The sequence below is a fragment of the Procambarus clarkii genome, chromosome 62 (assembly GCF_040958095.1).
Source record: "Procambarus clarkii isolate CNS0578487 chromosome 62, FALCON_Pclarkii_2.0, whole genome shotgun sequence".
Taxonomy (NCBI): Eukaryota; Metazoa; Arthropoda; class Malacostraca; order Decapoda; family Cambaridae; genus Procambarus; species Procambarus clarkii.
The window spans coordinates 23148179-23169004 of NC_091211.1; the positions used below are offsets into that span (position 1 = coordinate 23148179).

A 20826-nucleotide genomic window follows, 5' to 3' on the forward strand; every position below is an offset into this window, starting at 1 on the left:
TTCATATGTGGTTATTCTGCATATAATATATATATATATATATATATATATATATATATATATATATATATATATATATATATATATATATCGCATCACTATAAAGGCGGACAATCTAGTGTGCCCCGTTACGTAAGCTTGATGAACTATGATAACAAGCTCCATAAATAACAACATTTAAAAGTATGCGCAGAGTTGTTAAAAGTTCGAATCTGATGACTCTTGGGCAGGAGAAGGCGCGCTGGGAGCCCCTCTGGCCCGGCGGCCGCCAGAGGGCAGCAGTTGTCAAGCCGCACTCTATAAATCAGGCAGTCTGTGACTAATGCTTTCGTGGCATGGTTAAGCAAGGCTGTTTGGTTAGCGGAAATTGCTGTTATAATGGTTTTGTTTGCTCGACGAGAATGTGTCGCAGGTCCTCGAGTTTCTATGTCGTCTTGTTGATGATTTGGGCTCACAAAACCACACATTCAAGTTAAATCCTCAGTCAAGTTACTTCCTTAATCAAAGTTACCTTCAGTCAAGTTACCCCCTAAATAGAATTTACCTCCTTTAGTCAAGTAACTCCCTTTATCAAGTTACTCGAAGTTACTCCCCTCTATCAAACTAATACCTGAAGCAAATTACCCTAATCAATTAAGTTACCCCTGCAGTCAAGTTATTCCCTCAGGCAAGTTAACTCCCCTCAGTCAATCTTAAACCCCTCATTCAAGTTATCACATAAGTCACGTTAAACCTTCTCGTCAAATAAAACACCTCAGTTAAGTTCCGCCCTCAGACAAGTTACTCTCGGTCAAGTTACCCTCTCAGTCATTTTCATCTGTTAAATTACCCCTCTCTTTGAAGCTAGCCTCGCCCTTAAGTTACCCCATAGCCACGTCACCCCATAGCCACGTCACCCCATAGCCACGTCACCCCATAGCACGTCACCCCATAGCTACACTTCCGCTACCGTCACGTTACCCACTTAGTCACGTTATCTCCTCTCTCCCTCACAGTGTGTGTTGGTGGAGGAGTCGTGGAAGGAGTTGTTCCTCGTACATCTGGCACAATGGTACTTGCCGCTCGACCTCAGCGCCCTCCTCCAGAGCCCCGCTGCCCACTCCAGGTAACTCTCATACTCCAGTAACTCTCACACTCCAGTAACTCTCACACTCCAGGCGTGACAAGACTAGGTGACAAGACGCCGTGGGATCGCTGCAGTGTTTCAAACGTAGATAAAACAATGAATGAGTTTAATTGGAAATAAAATCAGAACCAATAAGCCTTCTGTACGTTCCTTTGCTGTCATTTAATAAAGTGTTCTCCTGTCCCTATCCTCAGGTTGGGGAGCGACGAACGGACGGCTCTGGAGCTAGCCACTATCCAGGATGTGCTCAGGCGCTTCCGACACCTGTCCCCAGACAACACGGAGTGTGGATGTCTGAAGGCTGTCGTTCTCTTCAAGCCCGGTAAGTGATGAATCTTGGAGGATGATTGGTCGACGTAGGAGGTAGTGGAGGTTGATTGGTCGACGTGGGAAGGAAAGGAGGATGATTGGTCAACGTAGGAGGAGGTGGATTATTCTGTTGGAGTTTATGGATGGTATTATGTGGAAGTGGATGATATTATGTCGTGGTGGATGACACTATGTGGTGATGAACGATATTATGTGGTGGTGGTTGATAACACTATGTGGTGGTGGACGATACTATGTGGTGGCGGTTGATATTATGTGGTGGTCGAAGATACTAAGTGGTAATAGACGATATTATGTGGTGAAAGACGACATGGAGCACATAGGTGTTGTCTTCCAAAACACACCGTCCATCACCACATGGCATTATCCACCATCACATAATATCAACCGCCACCACATAGTATCAACCGCCACCACATAATATCATCCGCCACCACGTAGTATCGTCCGCCACCACATTCTTCAGTCTCCAGTCTTTGGTGTTATTTCAATAGTTCTTAGAGTATGTTTTCCTTCTTTAGTAAGACTATATGTTTTACTAAATTTCTTATATGTATTTTTTCATCTTAATTTGATGGTCTTCGCTCGCTAATTATACACTGAAACTTTGCATTCACACGTATGGATGTTATGAGACATGAAAACAATCATTTAAAACACTAGAATGACGCAAAAGTGAAACCTCGAGAAGCAACCATGAAACAGCGAGAAGCTAGCATGAAACAGCGAGAAGCAAGCATGAAACAGCGAGAAATTAGCATGAAACAGCGAGAAGTTAGCATGAAACAGCGAGAAGCAAGCATAAAACAGCGAGAAACAAGCATGAAACAGTGAGAAGCAAGCATGAGACAGCGAGAAGCAAGCATGAAACAGCGAGAAGCATCATGAAACAGCGAGAAGCAAGCATGAAACAGCGAGAAGCAAGCATGAAACAGTGAGAAGCAAGTATGAAACAGCGAGAAGCAAGGATAGAACAGCGAGAAGCAAGCATAAAACAGCGAGAGGTTAGCATGAAACAGCGTGAAGTTAGCATGAAACAACGAGAAGCAAGCATAAAACAGCGAGAAACAAGCATGAAACAGCGAGAAGCAAGCATAAAACAGCGAGAAGCAAGCATAAAACAGCGAAAAGCAAGGATAGAACAGCGAGAAACAAGCATAAAACAGCGAGGGAACCTTCATACTGCATTACTGTTTACGTCCATCTATCCTACAATGACTCTCGACTCAGAACGAGGCTGGATAGTTGTGACCTGTTTTGTCACCTATAATATCCATATGGTGTTGTGAGCTAGCGGCGTGATAATCAACACTTCGACGATGTTTATTTCGTGACTGGTTGATCTGGAATGCGTGTGAGGTAATTACCAGGAAAATTCACTAAACCGTTACGACTATATAACACTTGGGTGGTATATGAGGACGGGGATCTAGGATATAATATATGTAATATTTTAGCGTTCAGCTTTATCGCCGGGTTTAATAATGTTAGCAACAAGATCTGCTTGTATATGCAATGTGTATTTGTAATGTTTGTGATACGTCAGTGCTTTGTTGTATGTGTGTGTGTGTGTGTATTGTTTGTGATAAGTTAATGCTCTGTAAGCGGTGTTAAAATGGTCAATATCTGTTTTTATTGTTTGACTTTGTTTTGTTTGTAAGGCTGGAGTTGAACACTTCATTCTTACGTTTTTTGAGGGCTCCATGGTCATATTCTTGGGTGCTCCATGAATCCATTCTTGAGTGCTCCGTGCGTACATTCTTGGAAGCTATGTGGATACATTCTTGGAAACTCCGTGGACACATTCTTGGCTGCTCTGTGGAAATATACTCGGGTGCTCCGTGGACTTATTCTTGAGAGCTCCTTGGACACATTCTTGGGGGCTTCGTTGCACGCATTCTTGGGGGCTCTGTAAAAAGTAAGACGTTGATGATTTTAAAAAGGTATACATAATACAAGTACGTTTTAAATTAGTTACTGTTCCATTTTAGCTAACCCAGGTTCTTTCTTCCATCTCGCCCTCAGACGCCAGCGGCCTTGTTGACGTGCACCCGGTGGAGATGTTGCAGGATCAAGCCCAGTGCATCCTCAGCGACTACATCAGAACCCGCCTCCCGCGCCAGCCTACTCGCTTCGGCCGCCTCCTGCTCCTCCTGCCGGGGCTGAAGACCGTGCGAGCCACCACGGTGGAAGGCCTCTTCTTCAAGGACACGGTGGGAGATACGCCCATCCACAGGCTGGTCCTCGACATGTACACCATGGACAAGAATGACCAAGGGGGACTGTGATAATCTCTCAAAATTGCGGTTGAGTGTCGCATCTTCAGCATCTTATTTTTCCGGATATCCGGATAGTGGTTCTCTCCGATACAAGCGAGTCATGGAGTCGGAGCCCACGTGATTGCGGTTAAGTATCTCGTTTTCAGACTCTGGTCTCTCCGAATATCCAGATGAAGGCTACTTTCCGATACTAAAAAGTCTTGGAGTTACCTCCATCATGATGTGCCAGTAGAAAGGCTTTCAAGAGAACTTTATTGAAAGTATCGACCTGTCATAAAGTGAACCGATTACATTAATGTGGAAAAAAGGTAGAGAATGTGTGTTTAAAATAACGTGTTTACCCAGAAACATTTTGTATAATTTCTACTTGTTTGTACATAAGCTGTTACCAAAGAGAAGTTGATAGAGAGAAGCGCCTTGAGCACAACGAGTTTGCTACACATGTTCCCAGTGATGAGGCTTAACTTGTGGAGCTGATAACATGACCTAGGCTTGGTGGGACGTCGCGCCACCTCTCTCCCACGTTGTGTTCAAGAGCACAGCCGTTAGGCAGAACAAGGCGATGGTTTCTCAATAGATTACCTTGTTAATGTTGGTGGAATCTTCCAGTGGCTGCGTCTGGTTACACTCCACATTTCTGCAACAATCTCATATTTTTTACCCATATAAAGGCGTGTATTTAGGTAGTATATATGACAAAAACCTGCAAGATGCTACCGAGAGATGAATCTCAAACACGTGGAATAAATCTTCCCACTTGGTTCATTATATAAGTGAGCAAATCAACACAACCGAGATCTGAGCAGAACACCGACCCAAAGTTCCTAAATCAGAGGAATTTTGATTCAGGAACTTTGATATTACTCTGGTATCATCAGAGATATCAGTGGCTGCTTATATCGTCAGAGATATCAGAGTAATGCAGGTCATTACAATCCAGGTAAGACCATATTCAAAGACAAGAGATCCTCCATACTATTGTATGTCATCCCTTGACCTTCGCTCTTTTTTGTGGCGTTCACAGCGACCTGGAAGTAAAGTGGTCTCTCTCCTTCCCTCTGTCTCCGTGTGTGAGGTGGGACAGAGAAATCATGTGGTATTAGATATTGTATTTTTAACAACACATTCCCTTCTTTCTTTTTAATTTTTACTCTGATTACGTGTCTGGGTCACCTTTAAGTGTTTATATTGTATTACAGATACTTTTAAAATTATATTTAACAAATTTGACATGAACAAATTATCGTCTGGTTCTTCGTGCCCCTTTTTTTTAACCATACTATCAATATAATATATATTGCTGAACTACCCTTTTGCTCTCTTTATTTTCTACGAAGGTCAGTGGAGGTGTCGTTTTCCAAAGAATGTCATACATGAAAGTGTTTTCCTGAAAACTTAAAACTTCATTAAGCTTTAAGCTTTTAAGCTTTATTGTTTATAATACAGTAAAACTTCATGCCCATTGTGAGGAATCCCATGTCATAAGTAAAGCTTTTCCCTCTAAAATCAAGAGCACTTTCTCTTCTTCACTCTCTTCGTTGTATTAACAATGATCTCATCCCAGTGATCTGTAACCTATACTTCCAGTGAGGGAGACTTGCACAAACCACAAAAACCAGGATGAGTTAATTACTCTTAGAAGGGATGTAAGGACAATGAGTTGGAATATAAGGAGGGAATGAAGGAACAGTGCCCAACTACTTCGACCATGGGGGTTCAAAGGCCGACCCTGAAAGAAGCGAAGCTGTCGTTGTACCGACCAGTCTAACCGAATGGGGTCGTCTGTAAAGATGTTATGAGATGCATCTCACACACAAAGAGCAAGTTATCAATTTTCAAAACTTACATTGTTAATAGTTTCCGCTAAACATTCCTTGCTGAGCTGGGTTTTGATCATAAAAACCCTCACATTTAGAAGAGATTTCTTCATTACAAGTACTTATACACCACAAGTGTCTCCAGATCTAAGACTATCACAACGAGATCATTAAAATATCACATGAGCGAAAAAGATTTCCTCTTAAAGACTCTAAGGTCCTTTTGACATAAAAAAAAACATTAAGAATCAAGGTTTTTCTAATATAAGAATATTTACAAAGGCCAAAAGAATGCAAAGCCAAAACTAAAGATTTGAAAAGTGTTCCCATCCAAAAAAGGGACAAAACGGAAGCTGTTTGGATGTTTATAATACATTTCTTGACAAAGAAACACTTCCACTTTAAAAACACTTCCATAATAAAACAAAAAGTTCTTCGATCAACAAAAACTATAGTCAATAAAATGAAACTTTCCAGGTCTATGAAGGCCGTCATCTCTGTTCATCTCAGCCCAATAGCTTATTTTACCAGAAAGTAATTATAAATAGTTCATCGTTCTTGTTATTTTTGCGGTTTTGGTTTGAAATCGTTTACATATTGACCACGTGCATGGAGAGCTGTTTACCAGAAAAAAAGGCGAAAATAACATTGACCAAATGCATGGAGAGTCAGTTGTTTCCCAGAATAAAGAGACACGCAAACACGTCTAAGAGTTCAGGGAAGCTAAATGGGGTGTAGACAGTCTGGTTCTAAATGTATATACTCACGTGTTTGTTTGTGTGATCATACACAAGTGTGGTCGCAGATATGTATATATAATTTGCTTGTATGTATGTATATATGTATATTTTTGCGCCTATTCACAAATTAGTGTTAGCCTGCATGGTCTTGTATGAAAGGGATTTGTGTGTGGCTGATGGTTAGAGGAGGTGCTTTAGATGTGTAAGGGTGAGGAGGTGGCCAGGGAGTATAAGGTCGAGAGGGTGGTCAATGTCATGGAAGATACTTGACATGGGATGGACTGTAGGAGTGATGAGGGAGGGGAAAGGAGTGGTGATTAAGGATGGGGGGAGTGAAGTGATGGGGCAGGAGGAAGGGAGGGGAGGAGGGCTGATGGGAATGTTCTTGTAGGGACGAGTTATTAGAAATTCACTGCAAATCTTAATTCTTCAAATTCATGTCTCGTTTCTCTTATTTATTTTTTTCGTGTTAATTTTAAACTCTTGCATTGAGGAAGTTCTTTTTCACATCTGTGATATCTTGTTTCCATCTTTACTGTTCACCACTTTTAGCACTGATTCTACTGTTTCAATTCCTCTTAATATTTTATATGTCGTTATCATGCCCGCCTTGTTCATTCGCTTCAGTGTGGTTATGTTTAGTTCCTTCGCTCTTTCCTCGTAGCCCAGTTTCCTCAGCTCAGAAACAAGCTTTGTTACATATCTCTGGAACTTTTGTTAGTTATGTTTTGTGCCTTTTCAAATGAGAAGTTCCATATAGGAGCTGCGCACTCAACAGTGGTCTCACTTAGGTTGTATATAGCATTCGGACGGCCCTTTCTTTTAAGTTTCTGAAAGTGTTTGCTGACTTTGGCCAGTCTGACATCATTCTGCCAATGTGAGACTCTGGCATAAGATTTCAAGCAATGACTACGCCCCATGTGTTCATCCTTTTTTGATTCAGAAATCTGCCAGTCTCTTATAATTTCCTGGACTGGTCAGCAGTGTGACGGTCTTCTCTCTTACAGGGTCGGCGTTCGAGCCCCGAAAATACAAATAGGTGGCCACCGTTCCTTCACTCCGGTCTCATTTCCCAACTCCTTGTCCTCACTTCCCTTCCAAGTGCTGTATAGTCATACTGTTATATCTGTAAAGCTATGGACCGAGAATCTGGTGTCTTACTGTCAGAACTCCATTGTTATAGTGACCGTTCTACTGGTAGATTTTTCAACTGACGGTTCTACTGGTTGATTGTTCTACTGACCGTTCTACTGGTAGATTGTTCTACTGACGGTTCTACTGGTAGATTGTTCTACTGACGGTTCTACCGGTAGATTATCCTACTGACGGTTCTACTGGTAGATTGTTCTACTGACGGTTCTACTGGTAGATTGTTCTACTGACGGTTCTACTGGTAGATTATTCTACTGACGGTTCTACTGGTAGATTGTTCAACTGACGGTTCTACTGGTAGATTGTCCTGATTTTCAGGATGATCCGGTTTTATTTTAATGCCATTCATATACACTACGTGACCCCCGTCCCTCTTTCCTGATGTTCCTATACGCGACGCGTTTTCGGCGACTCTAGTTGGTTTGACATCGATCATCTTATGTGCTATGGTGCTCGATATCCTGAATGATATCTAGGCTCTCTTCAATATTCTGTACCGCACACAGCGCTTTGTAGGTTACAGTAACTTGTCGGTTTATTTCCTCCTGAAATGATGGTATATATAATAATTATTTGGTCGAAAGTACCAATATGTAGTGAAGGATGACGGTAACCGACGTTACAGTTAGTTTAGTTCATTTATTATGCACCCCATGCCCATCTTGTGGGTGGTAGTGGAAAGGGTTACAGAGGCACATAACGGGCTCAGGGACTGAACCTCACAATTTATTTAGCTAAGCAAGTTTGAATCTTGATGAGCTAGTTGCAAAATTCAGTATCTGTACTTCTAATATTATAGAGTCAGGGAAAAGATCAACTAAATTTAAATATTCCTATGTCTAGTTTAATACATATATAATAATAACTTATTACGTCATGGGACAGGCAGCCAGTGAATATGCACTATATTAAGCCTAAGATATGGTGTATTAGGCCTAGGATTGCTAGGAGACGTTAGGTTAGGTCTTATATTTATGTTGCAGTTAAAAAAGTTCTCCATTTGTCAAAGTTCGATAGTACAAAAAGTAAACTTTTTGGTGGTCCTTCACAACATATTGATACTATCGACCAAACAGTTACTATCAGTACTTAAGTTTTAGGAGCATGGGCTGTTTATTTTTATCATTACTGAATTGCTTCCAGGCATATCCTCTCCTTAGGGCCCTGTAGAGGAAAACCATCCTGTCTTTGTTTCATTTGTATACCTCGAGTCTTGGGTGTGTACTCACCTAGTACGAGTACTCACGTGTGTGTGTGTGTGTGTGTGTGTGTGTGTGTGTGTGTGTGTGTGTGTGTGTGTGTGTGTGTGATCTTTCTGAGGGCACCATAAGATCCTCTAAAGCCTCTCTCTAGCACATCAAAAGTGGTTAACCATATCAGAGTCGCAATCTCCTCAGTATATATATATATATATATATATATATATATATATATATATATATATATATATATATATATATATATATATATATATATATATATATATGTCGTACCTAGTAGCCAGAACGCACTTCTCGGCCTACTATGCAAGGCCCGATTTGCCTAATAAGCCAAGTTTTCAGGAATTAATTATTTTTCGACAACCTAACCTAACTTTTTCGGCTACCTAACCTAACCTAACCTATAAAGATAGGTTAGGTTAGGTTAGGTAGGGTTGGTTAGGTTCGGTCATATATCTACGTTAATTTTAACTCCAATAAAAAAAATTGACCTCATATATAATGAAATGGGTAGCTTTATCATTTCATAAGAAAAAAATTATAGAAAATATATTAATTCAGGAAAACTTGGCTTATTAGGCAAATCGGGCCTTGCATAGTAGGCTGAGAAGTGCGTTCTGGCTACTAGGTACGACATATATATATATATATATATATATATATATATATATATATATATATATATATATATATATATATATATATATATATATATATAATTTATTTATTTATTTATATACGGCCTGGGTTCGAATCCAAGTCCAACAATGCAGTTGTTGGACTTGCCTTAACTGTTGGTGTTTCCCGTACAGCAGCGCTTCGTAAAAATTTTTTTATTTCAATTAGCTTATAATACAGCTTCAGCTTCAGATACAACAGTATGGATACAACAGCTGAACCCATACTTTCAGAAACATTCTACCTTCACTTGACGATCATACGTAATTATGAGTTTTATTTCTGATGTATTCTGTACTTGTTTTCTTGAAATATAATGTACTAAGAGCATATATATATATATATATATATATATATATATATATATATATATATATATATATATATATATATATATATATATATATATATATATATATATATATATATATATATATTTATATATGCGAACAAGCCTGAATGGCTTGAATAGTCATATATATATAATAGTCATTATATATATATATATATATATATATATATATATATATATATATATATATATATATATATCGCTCCTGGTTGTATGTACACACACTGAAAGTTTACTTTTGTCCTAGACTATGTTTAGGACTAAAGTATACTTTCTAAATTATGGCCAGAAAGCTTTAGTGGTGTCCATAATAATCCTCCCGTGGTTGAGAGACGTTATAATCCAAAAGGTAAACCCATTTGTAAAATATCCATAATTCCCGAATCGACCAGCGACGCGTTGGACTATTACTTCTGGTCTGTTACTGTTGGTCTGTTACTTCTTCTCTCTGAACACATATTGGCAAAATTAATTTTTATATTTCGGTCTAAACATTTTTAGACCTGGTCGATTTGTGTTGGTTGTTGTGGTCTGAACGTTTGGCCTGACTAGCGTGGGAATGACCAATGGTCTGAATCTTATGGCATGGTCGAAATGACAGAAATGAATTTTGCAGTTTTGATGTTCTGGTAAAATGTCCGCTTAAGATATATTGAGCAAAGGCTGGGTTTTGCTAAACTGTGGTGTTTGGCGTCATGTACAATATGAAAATACTAGTTTTACTGCTTCTGGAGTAGACATTTAAGTTGTACATGTACTTATGTCTGTCAGCTCAAAGTCTAGGTGAGTTCTAGTGCCAAAGGTAATGTACATAGTAGCTCTTAAGATAGTACAAAGTCATTGCTGTAATGTTTATCTCCTGACAATAAATGTTCATATATAATGTTCTTTTCCTGAATCCATTCCAGTAATATAGAATTTTGTTTTAATTTATGTATGTAACCTTATTGGTGCGTTATACATATATATATATATATATATATATATATATATATATATATATATATATATATATATATATATATATATATATATATATATATATATATATATATGTGTGTATATATATAATTACCAAGCACAATAACGTGGACAAGAACACACTGGCCTGTACACCTCAATAGACTGCAGACAATGATAGCTGCATATTAATTACAACTTGTCCTCAGGTGAGGCTCGTTAAAGCTGCAGCCGTCTCCCAAGACGCATTCATCAATGTTAACTTATTGTATATTAAACATAGTTTAGTTCTCGTATATAAATATGATTATATATTATTTTTCTATGGATTGTTAGGCGTAGGTTAGGTTACGTGTTTAGGTTCTGTTGGCGATTGTTTTTATCTGAAGTAATTACGTGAGTGAAACATTTACAGAACTGCAATTCGAACAGAGGCCGTCGGTGAAGCACTGTTCGAGAAATGTTCGAACGTCATTAGTTGTGAGTCGTGTGTTCATAAATCAATCAACCCGTCCTCGACTTAAGTCCAGTACATCCAGCGATCGACCCCGCAGACGCATTCATGAATTTGTATATGCTGTTCATTCAAAACGGGAATTTTCTCAAATGAAGTGTGAGAAATATGCTAATTTATTAATATTATAGTAAATTAGCATATTGTGCATATATAGGCATAGGTTAGGTTAGGTTAGGTGTTTAGGTTCTGTTGGCGATTATTTGTATATGTAGTACGTGGGTGAAGCATTTACAGCATTGTGGTTCTAACAGAATTCGGCAGTGAAGCACTTGTTCCGAAAGTGTTCGAACGTAATCAGTTGTGAGTCATGTGTAAACCGTTTTGCATTCATAAACAGAGGGTTTGGCGGGTGGATAGAATCACTTTTGGGTCTTTGTTTGGAGGACGGGCTGGATGATAAGGACGGGCTGATCAATCAAGTCAGCTTTATCGAAGTTTTATCGACCATTGCTCAACTTTCTTTCATGTTCGAATCGCACATCTATGAATACTTCACCCCACGTACAGAACCTGAACACCTAACCTAACCTACGCCTAACTATACACAAAATTTTAATAATAATTAATATTTATACATGAGAAAAATTTTGGTTTTAAATGTTCATTACACTTGACGAACGCGTCCTTATGGTCGACTGCCGAATGGTCGACCCTAGCCTGAGGACAGGTTGTATAAAACGCTGTATTATGAACATATGGTTGTATAAAGGATTATGAGCATCTAGTGTGCCACTGGTCGGTGTATATACACTAAGAGTTTATTTCAGTCCTAGACAATGTTTAGGATTAAAGTATACAAGACGGTCAGTCATTAAGCCATTTTGGAGGCCTTAATTGGGAGGCCAGTGCGCGCCCTGGTTGTACTGGGTGACCAGTACTCTCTGTGTGGTGGTACTGGCCAGTGCTTGCCAACTCTCTGATTCTTGCAGTGCCATCAACACTTACTCATCACACACGAGACACTTCAGGTAAGTCTGGCTTTCACTCGCACCTCATGAATGGAATGTATATTTATCATAACTTTAGTAAAAAAAAATGCATACTTATTGTATTGGGAACAGGGGGGGAGGGGGGGAAGCGGATGTGTGCTTATACATGTACCTGCAGTGTATACTGAGTAGCTTGCGCGAGGCCTAAATGTGTAATTTTCAGTATAGAGTGTCAGTATGGGGAGGGAACGCAAGGTTACATTTTAAGCATGTCCGGAGATGATTCAGTAATTCCACAGAGCATAATTGCAGTGGCAGCTGAAAATAAACACACACATACGTACACAAACCCCCACACGTACATACACCCCCCCCCACACACGCACACGCATACACCCCCCACACGTACATACACCCCCCCCACACGTACATACACCCCCCCTCCACACGTACATACATCCCCTCACATACACACAACATCCCAAGCACGCACACCACCGCCTCTTCATCCTCCCCCACAAACACCACACCCCCACAAACCACACACACCCTCCAGATAGCCTCTACGCTAACCATATAAGTCTCATTACCGCCTCCTTGAGCCGGCCAGTAACACTTGGCTAAAAATTACAGAGGTAAAAACACTAAGGGGTGAGAGGAGGGAGGGTCTGGGGGGGGAGTGGGTGGGGAAGATGGGGGAGAGGGAATGTTGTGCGCTGGGCGGGGGCGTAAATATTATGCAAGACCATAGCTATTTCCTGCTTCTCCTCGCCCACCCTCCGCCCGCCCACTTTCCTGCCTCCTCGCTTATTGTTCTGTCTTGATTGCTGCCTTTTCTCTTCCACGTGACCCCTTCCTTCCCAGCCCCGCCCAAGTGTCTTCCGCCCCATCCTCTCAAACCCCACCCATTCTTCTCTCACCCCCACCCATTCTTCTCCCACCCCCGCCCACTATCAACATAGTACGCGTTTAGTTCTTACAGGGGATAAGTTTCAGCTCTTTGGTCCCGCCTCTTCACCTGAGGAATGATGTTTAAATGAACTGAATATCTCTAGAGTTCGTTAGAGGTGAAGACCTATGAGGTGTCTGGTCAAGACCTTCCCGCCTACAACTCACCTCTATATTTCGAGCTGACGTCATGCCCATACATACATCTAATGGGTCAAAGCACAACAGGAAAGGAAACACGAGGAATTAAATTGCAATGGTTCGTCCAAGCCGCTGCCGGCCCCAAAGACACACTTATCAATTTTAATTTTTACATTTTCAAATTATTATTATAATTTATTATAATTTCGTGTATATCTGTGCCTAAGTTAGATCGGGTATAGGTTTTTTTTGTCAACTATTTAACTATTTACTTTTTTGGTATGTGAGAGGAAGCCACATGCAGAGAAAGAGGTGTGATTCGAACATAGAACGTGAGCAAAGTGTATTTTATTCATAAACAGGAGTTGTGTGACTGGGTTGCAGCCCTTCCTCATCAACAAAGAGCAAATGCTTGTTAATCCAGGCGCCAAAACTCCATGTTTTTGAACGAAAAGCGTTTCATACATGACTTACAACTGATGACGTTCGAACATTTCTTGAACAGTGCACCGCTGACAACCTCTGTTCGAATCTCAACTCTATAAATGCTTCACCCACGCACTACAAGTAATCGCCAAACCTAAACGCTCTATTCACACTTGAACACTTTAAACGGACCTTCATTCTAAAAGGCTAACGTTTCTGCTTGTGATTGTTGTCTGACCGAACCGCGAGAAGTTGTGTAGCGATTGCCTGTCGCGTCGACGACATGTCAGCTTTTCTCCCGGGGACATCATCGCTCTACCTGAAATAGTGGAGTTACCGAGTATCCTCCTTCATCGGACATCGCCGCACTTCTGGACATCACCTCTTAGGTAAACATTGCAAATCATTGCAAATTTACTGGACATCGATGTTCTACCGAACATAATAGCTTTAACTAGCCATGTATATCGCTGTGCTGAAGCGTCCTTATCTCTGGTTAGGGGGAGAAGGGAGGCTAGGACCTCCAACATCTACAATGGGTTACTGACCTCACAAGCTGACAGGGAAGGTGGCACTGGTGGCGTTTGGATTTGGAGTGATGCTGGTGTAGGGCTCTAGGAACAAGTCGTAACCATCCGGATGCAGACCTGAGGGCCAGCATCACAACCATCCTCACGCAGACCTAAGGACAAGCGTCACAACCATCCCAGCAAAGTGCCTCTACACAATAGTTCCAACCTCCTCTATCCTTCCCTCCCCCAAGCCCATAGAGCTATTCTCCATCTCATCCTTAATTAGCCGGAGTGACGCATGCTCCTGGCGCCCGTCACTCTTGCAACACCAACCCTCGGGTCTGGCTGGGTGATTCCGTAGACTTCTTATCACAGGTTGTGCAACGAATTGTCATTTCATATCACCTGAGGGAAGGAAGAAAAGCCTGTACTATGCATTCCCTTCACTAGTATGGCGGAAAGCCGAACTCTCTTGCTTCTTAAATATCGGTCAGAGTAACGTGACTTTCTTCACCACACCGGAAGTACCTGTCCGGCTAAGGTAACTCCTCTTACTACACCGGGAGTACCTGTCCGGCTAAGGTAACTCCTCTTACTACACCGGGAGTACCTGTCCGGCTAAGGTAACTCCTCTTACTACACCGGGAGTACCTGTCCGGCTAAGGTAGCTCCTCTTACTACACCGGAAGTACCTGTCCGGCTAAGGTAACTCCTCTTACTACACCGGGAGTACCTGTCCGGCTAAGGTAGCTCCTCTTACTACACCGGGAGTACCTGTCCGGCTAAGGTAGCTCCTCTTACTACACCGGGAGTACCTGTCCGGCTAAGGTAACTCCTCTTACTACACCGGAAGTACCTGTCCGGCTAAGGTAGCTCCTCTTACTACACCGGAAGTACCTGTCCGGCTAAGGTAGCTCCTCTTACTACACCGGAAGTACCTGTCTGGCTAAGGTAACTCCTCTTACTACACCGGAAGTACCTGTCCGGCTAAGGTAACTCCTCTTACTACACCGGAAGTACCTGTCCGGCTAAGGTAACTCCTCTTACTACACCGGGAGGTCCGGTTTGGCTATGTGGCTTACGCCGGATATGCGGCCTAGCTTATATGACCCCGCATACTATCCTTGTTGTACATTTGCGTTATAATTTAACGTTCGGATTCTTTGGAAGTACTAACCTGGCTATCGTAGCTTCCACTTATACCTAACATTGGAATACTCCATTACAAAAGTATGATCTTGCTCTGAAACATTCTCACTCGATATGCACTCATAATGGCATGATGCAAGTCCTTAGCACTTGGGCTGGACGGTACAGCGACAGTCTCGCTTCATGCAGGTCGGCGTTCACTCCCCGACCGTCCAAGTGGTTGGGTATCATTCCTTCCCTCCCGTTCCATCCCAAATTCTTATCCTGATCCCTTCCCAGTGCTATATAGTCGTAATGGCTTGGCGCTTTCCCTTCATAATTCCCTCCCTCCCTTTCTCTCTCTCTCTCACGAAAAGCATCGAGACTGTGTTCAATTTGTTAAATGAAAGCGTATATCAAAGTCGATAAAGTCTGAATACTCTAGCTAACGGCACCGAAGTAGTGAACACGCTCATGAACACTTCTGAACACACGAGGAACAAAACTACCTTTGCTTCTCAAGGCGAAGCAAATTAACGTTGTTGACTCTAAACAGACTCTCGTTAACAATGTTTATGTTGTCTTTCTCACTTCGTTTTTCGTTGCTCAATAAACAAACGGTTTACCTTAGTAAAGAAGCAACAGGAGATTTACGGTCCTGTGTTGAACATTTACCAATGTTGCGCCTTGTGAGGCCAAGACAGATGCCTTCGCAGAGCATCAAAAGAATCAATATAGAAAATGGGGCTTTTGGCAGAGCATCATATGTTTCAATTGCAAAAAAAAAAACTTATGACATAGTCAGTGATGTAGTCAGGTTCTAAAGTTATATAAAGCGAAGTGGAAGGGAACTATCAAGGGGGAAAGTGCCAAGCCATTACGACTATATAGCACTGGGAAGGAGTCAGGATAAGGATTTGGGATGGGACAGGGGAGGGGTAAGGAATGGTGCTGAACCACTTAGACGGTCGGGGATTGAACGCCGACCTGCATGATGAGTACGGGGAGCCAGCACACACAAAAAAAAGACGCCACGACACGTACCAAATAATTTTTTAATTGTTATTCATTGTCCCCAACCGTCCAAGCAGTTGGGCACCATTCCTTTCCCCCCGTCCCATCCCAAATCCTTATCCTGACCCCCTTCCCAGTGCTATATAGTCGTAATGGCTTGGTGCTTCTCCTGATAGCATCCTTCCCTTCCCTCTGAACCCTTTCCCTAGTTACGCCACGTCAAGATATCATATAAGAGTTAATATCAAACAAGGAGCTCTTGGTACAACATCTTTGGAATCCGTATAACAAATATACAGTAAAGAAACTCATCTCCGACTTGTCCAGGTGGTTTATCCAGGTATATTTATTCAATGACTAGTGATCCTATCCTGCAAGTCTTCGGTTTAATAATACATTATTCTATATGACAATGTCAGACCACGGAGGAAAAATGAAACAGGAAATTTCCTTAAGTACTTTCGTATATTAAATACATCTTCAGAAGGTGTGCTATATAGTCGTAATGGCTTGGTGCTTCTCCTGATAGCATGAATAACAATTAAAAAATACTTCAGACCTTCTGAAGATGTATTTAATATACGAAAGTACTTAAGGAAATTTCCTGTTTCATTTTTCCTCCGTGGTCTGACATTGTCACATTCTTAATCACGTGTTTATTTTCGTGATATACACACATTATTCTATATTAAGCATCGTGTTAAAACACCATTAGCAATATGTTTTGCGTCTTCTGTACCGTACTTACAACAGCGGCCTACTGACCTATATTTCAGGTTTTAGTGATTGGTTAACATGCTTATTGACGCACAGAACATTGTTAGTGAAGCTTCAGTACGAAGTTCACACCACCGTGTACAGTGGAGAGACTGAGTAAGCATCAGTACTTCTTGTGGTAGAACACTCCAGTTAAGCTGTTGTAGTTTTAGAGTTAGCTATTTAGAGCGAAATGTCCATGTAACACGGGCTATAATGAGCCGGTAATACAATTAAGCAGAGATAAGCATATATATATATATATATATATATATATATATATATATATATATATATATATATATATATATATATATATATATATATATATATATATATATATATATTTATATATATATATATATTGCAAAACTATTTGGCAGCCATCGCACAAAATGGCCACCAGGCGATAGAGTTAATGTGTGGAATTTATCAAGGAAATAGAAGTAGGTAGTCTACGAGGAATATTTTCAGTGATGCCTATCTAGAAACCGCACATTGAAGAGCATAATACTGATTTATCTGTGACATACACGAATAACAACACACTTATAAACTTTGAATCAAATGCATAGAAGTGTAATGGCGTGGGATCGAACTCGCGTCTCTGGTCTCCCGTGGAACACACACACACACCTACAGCGTGACCAGAATCTTAAAAGTATCACAACTAGACAGCCTACTGAACTCACATGAGGTTTGAATGGTTGGTCCCACCATCCAGTGTTGTCGCAAGTACCACTGCCAACACTGTTGGAGGTACTGATGCTCTCCACCTTGTGCTTCTCCCAATACACGATGAAATAATAATGTGAGGTAGCTGCGCAAAAATGTGTGTGTGTGTGTGTGTGTGTGTGTGTGTGTGTGTGTGTGTGTGTGTGTGTGTGTGTGTGTGTGTGTGTGTGTGTGTGTGTGTGTGTGTGTGTACTCATCTAGGTGTGTTTGCGGGGGCTGAGCTCTGGCTCTTTGGTCCCGCCTCTCAACTGTCAATCAACTGGTATACAGATTCTTGAGCCTACTGGGCTCTATCATATCTATATTTGAAACTGTGTATGGAGTCAGCCTCCACCACATCACTTCCTAATATATTCCATCTGTTAACTACTCTGACATTTGAAACTGTGTGTGTGTATGAATATTTACTTGCGAGTGTGTGTTTGTGTTTTAATACGTGTGTATGTGTGTGTGTTAAAGTAATGTCGTAATTCTAGAAAATCCACACAGGTCTCCATAGGAGTTATGTATTTATCCACCTGTGTGATACACTGTATGTAGCGTATATCCTCATCACATCATCCAGCGGTACTGATTTCTCTGTATGAATGAAAGTGAACATTATACGAGTATATGAATACTTGGCATATAAGGAGATAAACATGTAAACGTGAATATTTGATACGTGAGAGAGACGTCTGCTTAAGGAGAAGAGGAGAGCTTTCATTTGTGTGTGTGGGTGATGAGATGCGTATGTGCGTTCATTGGAGTATGTGGGCATTTGGTACGTATGTGGGGGCGAGTATTGGCGTTCCTCTGCATGCATGGGAGCGTGGGTGTGACTGAGCATGTGTTCATCGGAGAGCTGTTGGGAGAGTGAGTGAGTGAGTGAGTGAGTGAGTGAGTGAGTGAGTGAGTGAGTGAGTGAGTGAGTGAGTGAGTGAGTGAGTGATCACGGGAGGTCAAGGTGACTCACCTGACAGGGTTTGGCCCGGGACCCAACGCGGAACTTGGACGAGGAATGGCGCTTTAACTCGTCCTCTTTGATCCCTCGTACGCCACGCCCCCGTCCACCACAACTTTACGAGTACTCCAGCTGCTTCACAATCCTCCCCCCTGCTCCAGCTGCCTCCCCCATTAACCCCCCCCCCCCTCCCTGCTGCAGCTGTCCCACACCTCCTGTTCCAGCTGCCTCACAACTCTCCCTGTTGCAGCTGCCAACACCACCTGCAACAGCAGCCCCACACCAACCTCCTGTAGCTCCCTCATCCCTCCATACCCGACCGCTGCATCTGCCCCCACAGCACGTAATGGGTGCCGTGGGGGGCATATAGTAGTCGGGCAATGATTGTAATTCAAAGGTACAGAATACGGACCCTCCCAGACGCGGGTCTGATCCAAGACCCGAACCGCCATGAACGCCATGGCATCCATGGTATATAGTGAGTCACGTTGCTCTCCATATATAACAAGAAAACTTTTATATCTCATTTTCGTTGGGTTAGATTCGGTCATGTTAGGTTATGTTGGGTTGGTTGGGATTGGGAAGAGATGGGTTGGTTTGGATTGGGTTGTTATGGGTTTGGATAGATTTGTTTATGGCGTATTGATGACGTAGAGGGATCTGGTCTCAGACCTTACGTGGTATAAATCTCTTGCTGGGGGATAATTCGGCAGAGGATGTAATCGTGATGAACCGCTGTAACCTACGCTTTCGACTTGCATCTGTGGATCCCGGGTTCGATCCTCGGGCTGGGACGGAAATATTTGGATATATTTCGCTCACTTGATGTTTCTGTTCACCAAGCAGTATATGGGTACTCCGAGAACTAGGAAACTGAATGTGGGATGCAACCTGGCACTTACTACGGGAATTATATACTGCCAAAATGCATATACTTGTTTATATCTCGTCTCTAGTGACTTTAGATTCAGGAAGGAATTGAATTCTATACAATGCTTCAGACCCTTATTATGACCCCATGTAGCCTGGTGGAACGAGTCTACCCAGTGAGAGTTATTCTGCTTTCCGGACTAGAAATTAAGAGGTCAGAGGAAGAAAATATATAATAAACGTCAGTGAGTAATCCAAGAATACGAGCAGAGGATGAACGTCTGATTAAAAGTGGCATGGAATGAGATGTCGATGTTTTGGGTGACGTGACGTGACGCTAGCAGGACGTCGTAACGTTACTTGAGTCACAGCAGTCGTCAGAGATGGTCGTACTTCGTTGATCTCCTGGAAGATGGAAGAACATAGTGCCTTGTGTTAGCGGTGAACTGAAGGTTACTTGTTTGCAAGTGTGAGGAAGCTATTGGGGACATTGTACACCATTTCTCTGTGATTTGGATATATTAGAGGCGGCCTGGAAGCTAATGTTTGATCGCGCCTTTGTGTATCTCTAATTATGTGCTCCTTCAAGAGGAAGGAAGTAAGCAGGCGTTTCTGTGTGGAGCCTGCCGGGCGACTCCGTGTACTCGAGGCAGGACTGGAGGAAGCCTTGTGAAGCAGTTCTAAAGCGATTTTTGTGGGCGGCCTGAGTGAGCGCCCCACGTTATAGATTCCTGAGGTAAGCTTGTTTAACCATAAGTTTAGCTACCAGTATTTGATCGTGTGCCCAGCGATCATAGTGAACATATGTGTATATAGGGTAGAGATTTTATTGAGCCAGCGAGCTAAAATAGGGAATTAGAGTTAAGAGAACATGCTGGAGGGAGCAGGGATACATCCGCTCTCGATAGAGGTCAAGGAGCGACTGAGGAGCGGAGGCCTCTGAGGTGCGGCCAGGGTGGAAGGTCCCATCCGTGTCAAGACGTTTCCAGCTTGGACTCGTCCAGGTTGGGGAAGTACTCACAACAGTTGGACGGCGTGGTGCGGCGTCGGAGGGTGAGAGTTAATGCTGGGATGTAGGTTTATTACTTATGTTTTGTTAGGAAAGCATTTTTATTGTCAAGATAATGGAATTGCAGGTTTGTCTGGGAAGAAGGTAATGGAGGAACTTCGAGGCTAGAAAAGAAGCGTATGTTGAACTCTGAGGTAGGGCTGATCTCCATAGTGAGGAGTTGATCTTCAAGCAGTGTAGGGGA

General features: G+C 41.9%; 1 protein-coding gene and 1 long non-coding RNA gene across 3 annotated transcripts in view; one reads left to right on the plus strand and one right to left on the minus strand.

Moving 5' to 3' along the window:
* The window catches only part of dsf (nuclear receptor dissatisfaction), a 74391-nt gene extending 69146 nt beyond the window's left edge, over nucleotides 1-5245 (plus strand). For both annotated transcript variants that reach the window (XM_069308332.1, XM_069308331.1), the window contains exons 7-9: nucleotides 996-1105; nucleotides 1321-1448; nucleotides 3482-5245. In XM_069308332.1, coding sequence (XP_069164433.1) covers nucleotides 996-1105; nucleotides 1321-1448; nucleotides 3482-3744 — 501 coding nt within the window. In that variant the 3' untranslated portion in view covers nucleotides 3745-5245. The remainder of the gene's footprint in view (nucleotides 1-995; nucleotides 1106-1320; nucleotides 1449-3481) is intronic.
* Nucleotides 1-14309, minus strand: part of LOC138354283 (uncharacterized) — a 23819-nt gene extending 9510 nt beyond the window's left edge. The window contains exons 1-2 of the long non-coding RNA XR_011223533.1: nucleotides 14164-14309; nucleotides 3144-3365 (exon numbers count right to left, since the gene is read on the minus strand). This is a non-coding gene — a long non-coding RNA (uncharacterized lncRNA). The remainder of the gene's footprint in view (nucleotides 1-3143; nucleotides 3366-14163) is intronic.
* Nucleotides 14310-20826: the final 6517 nt, after the last annotated feature.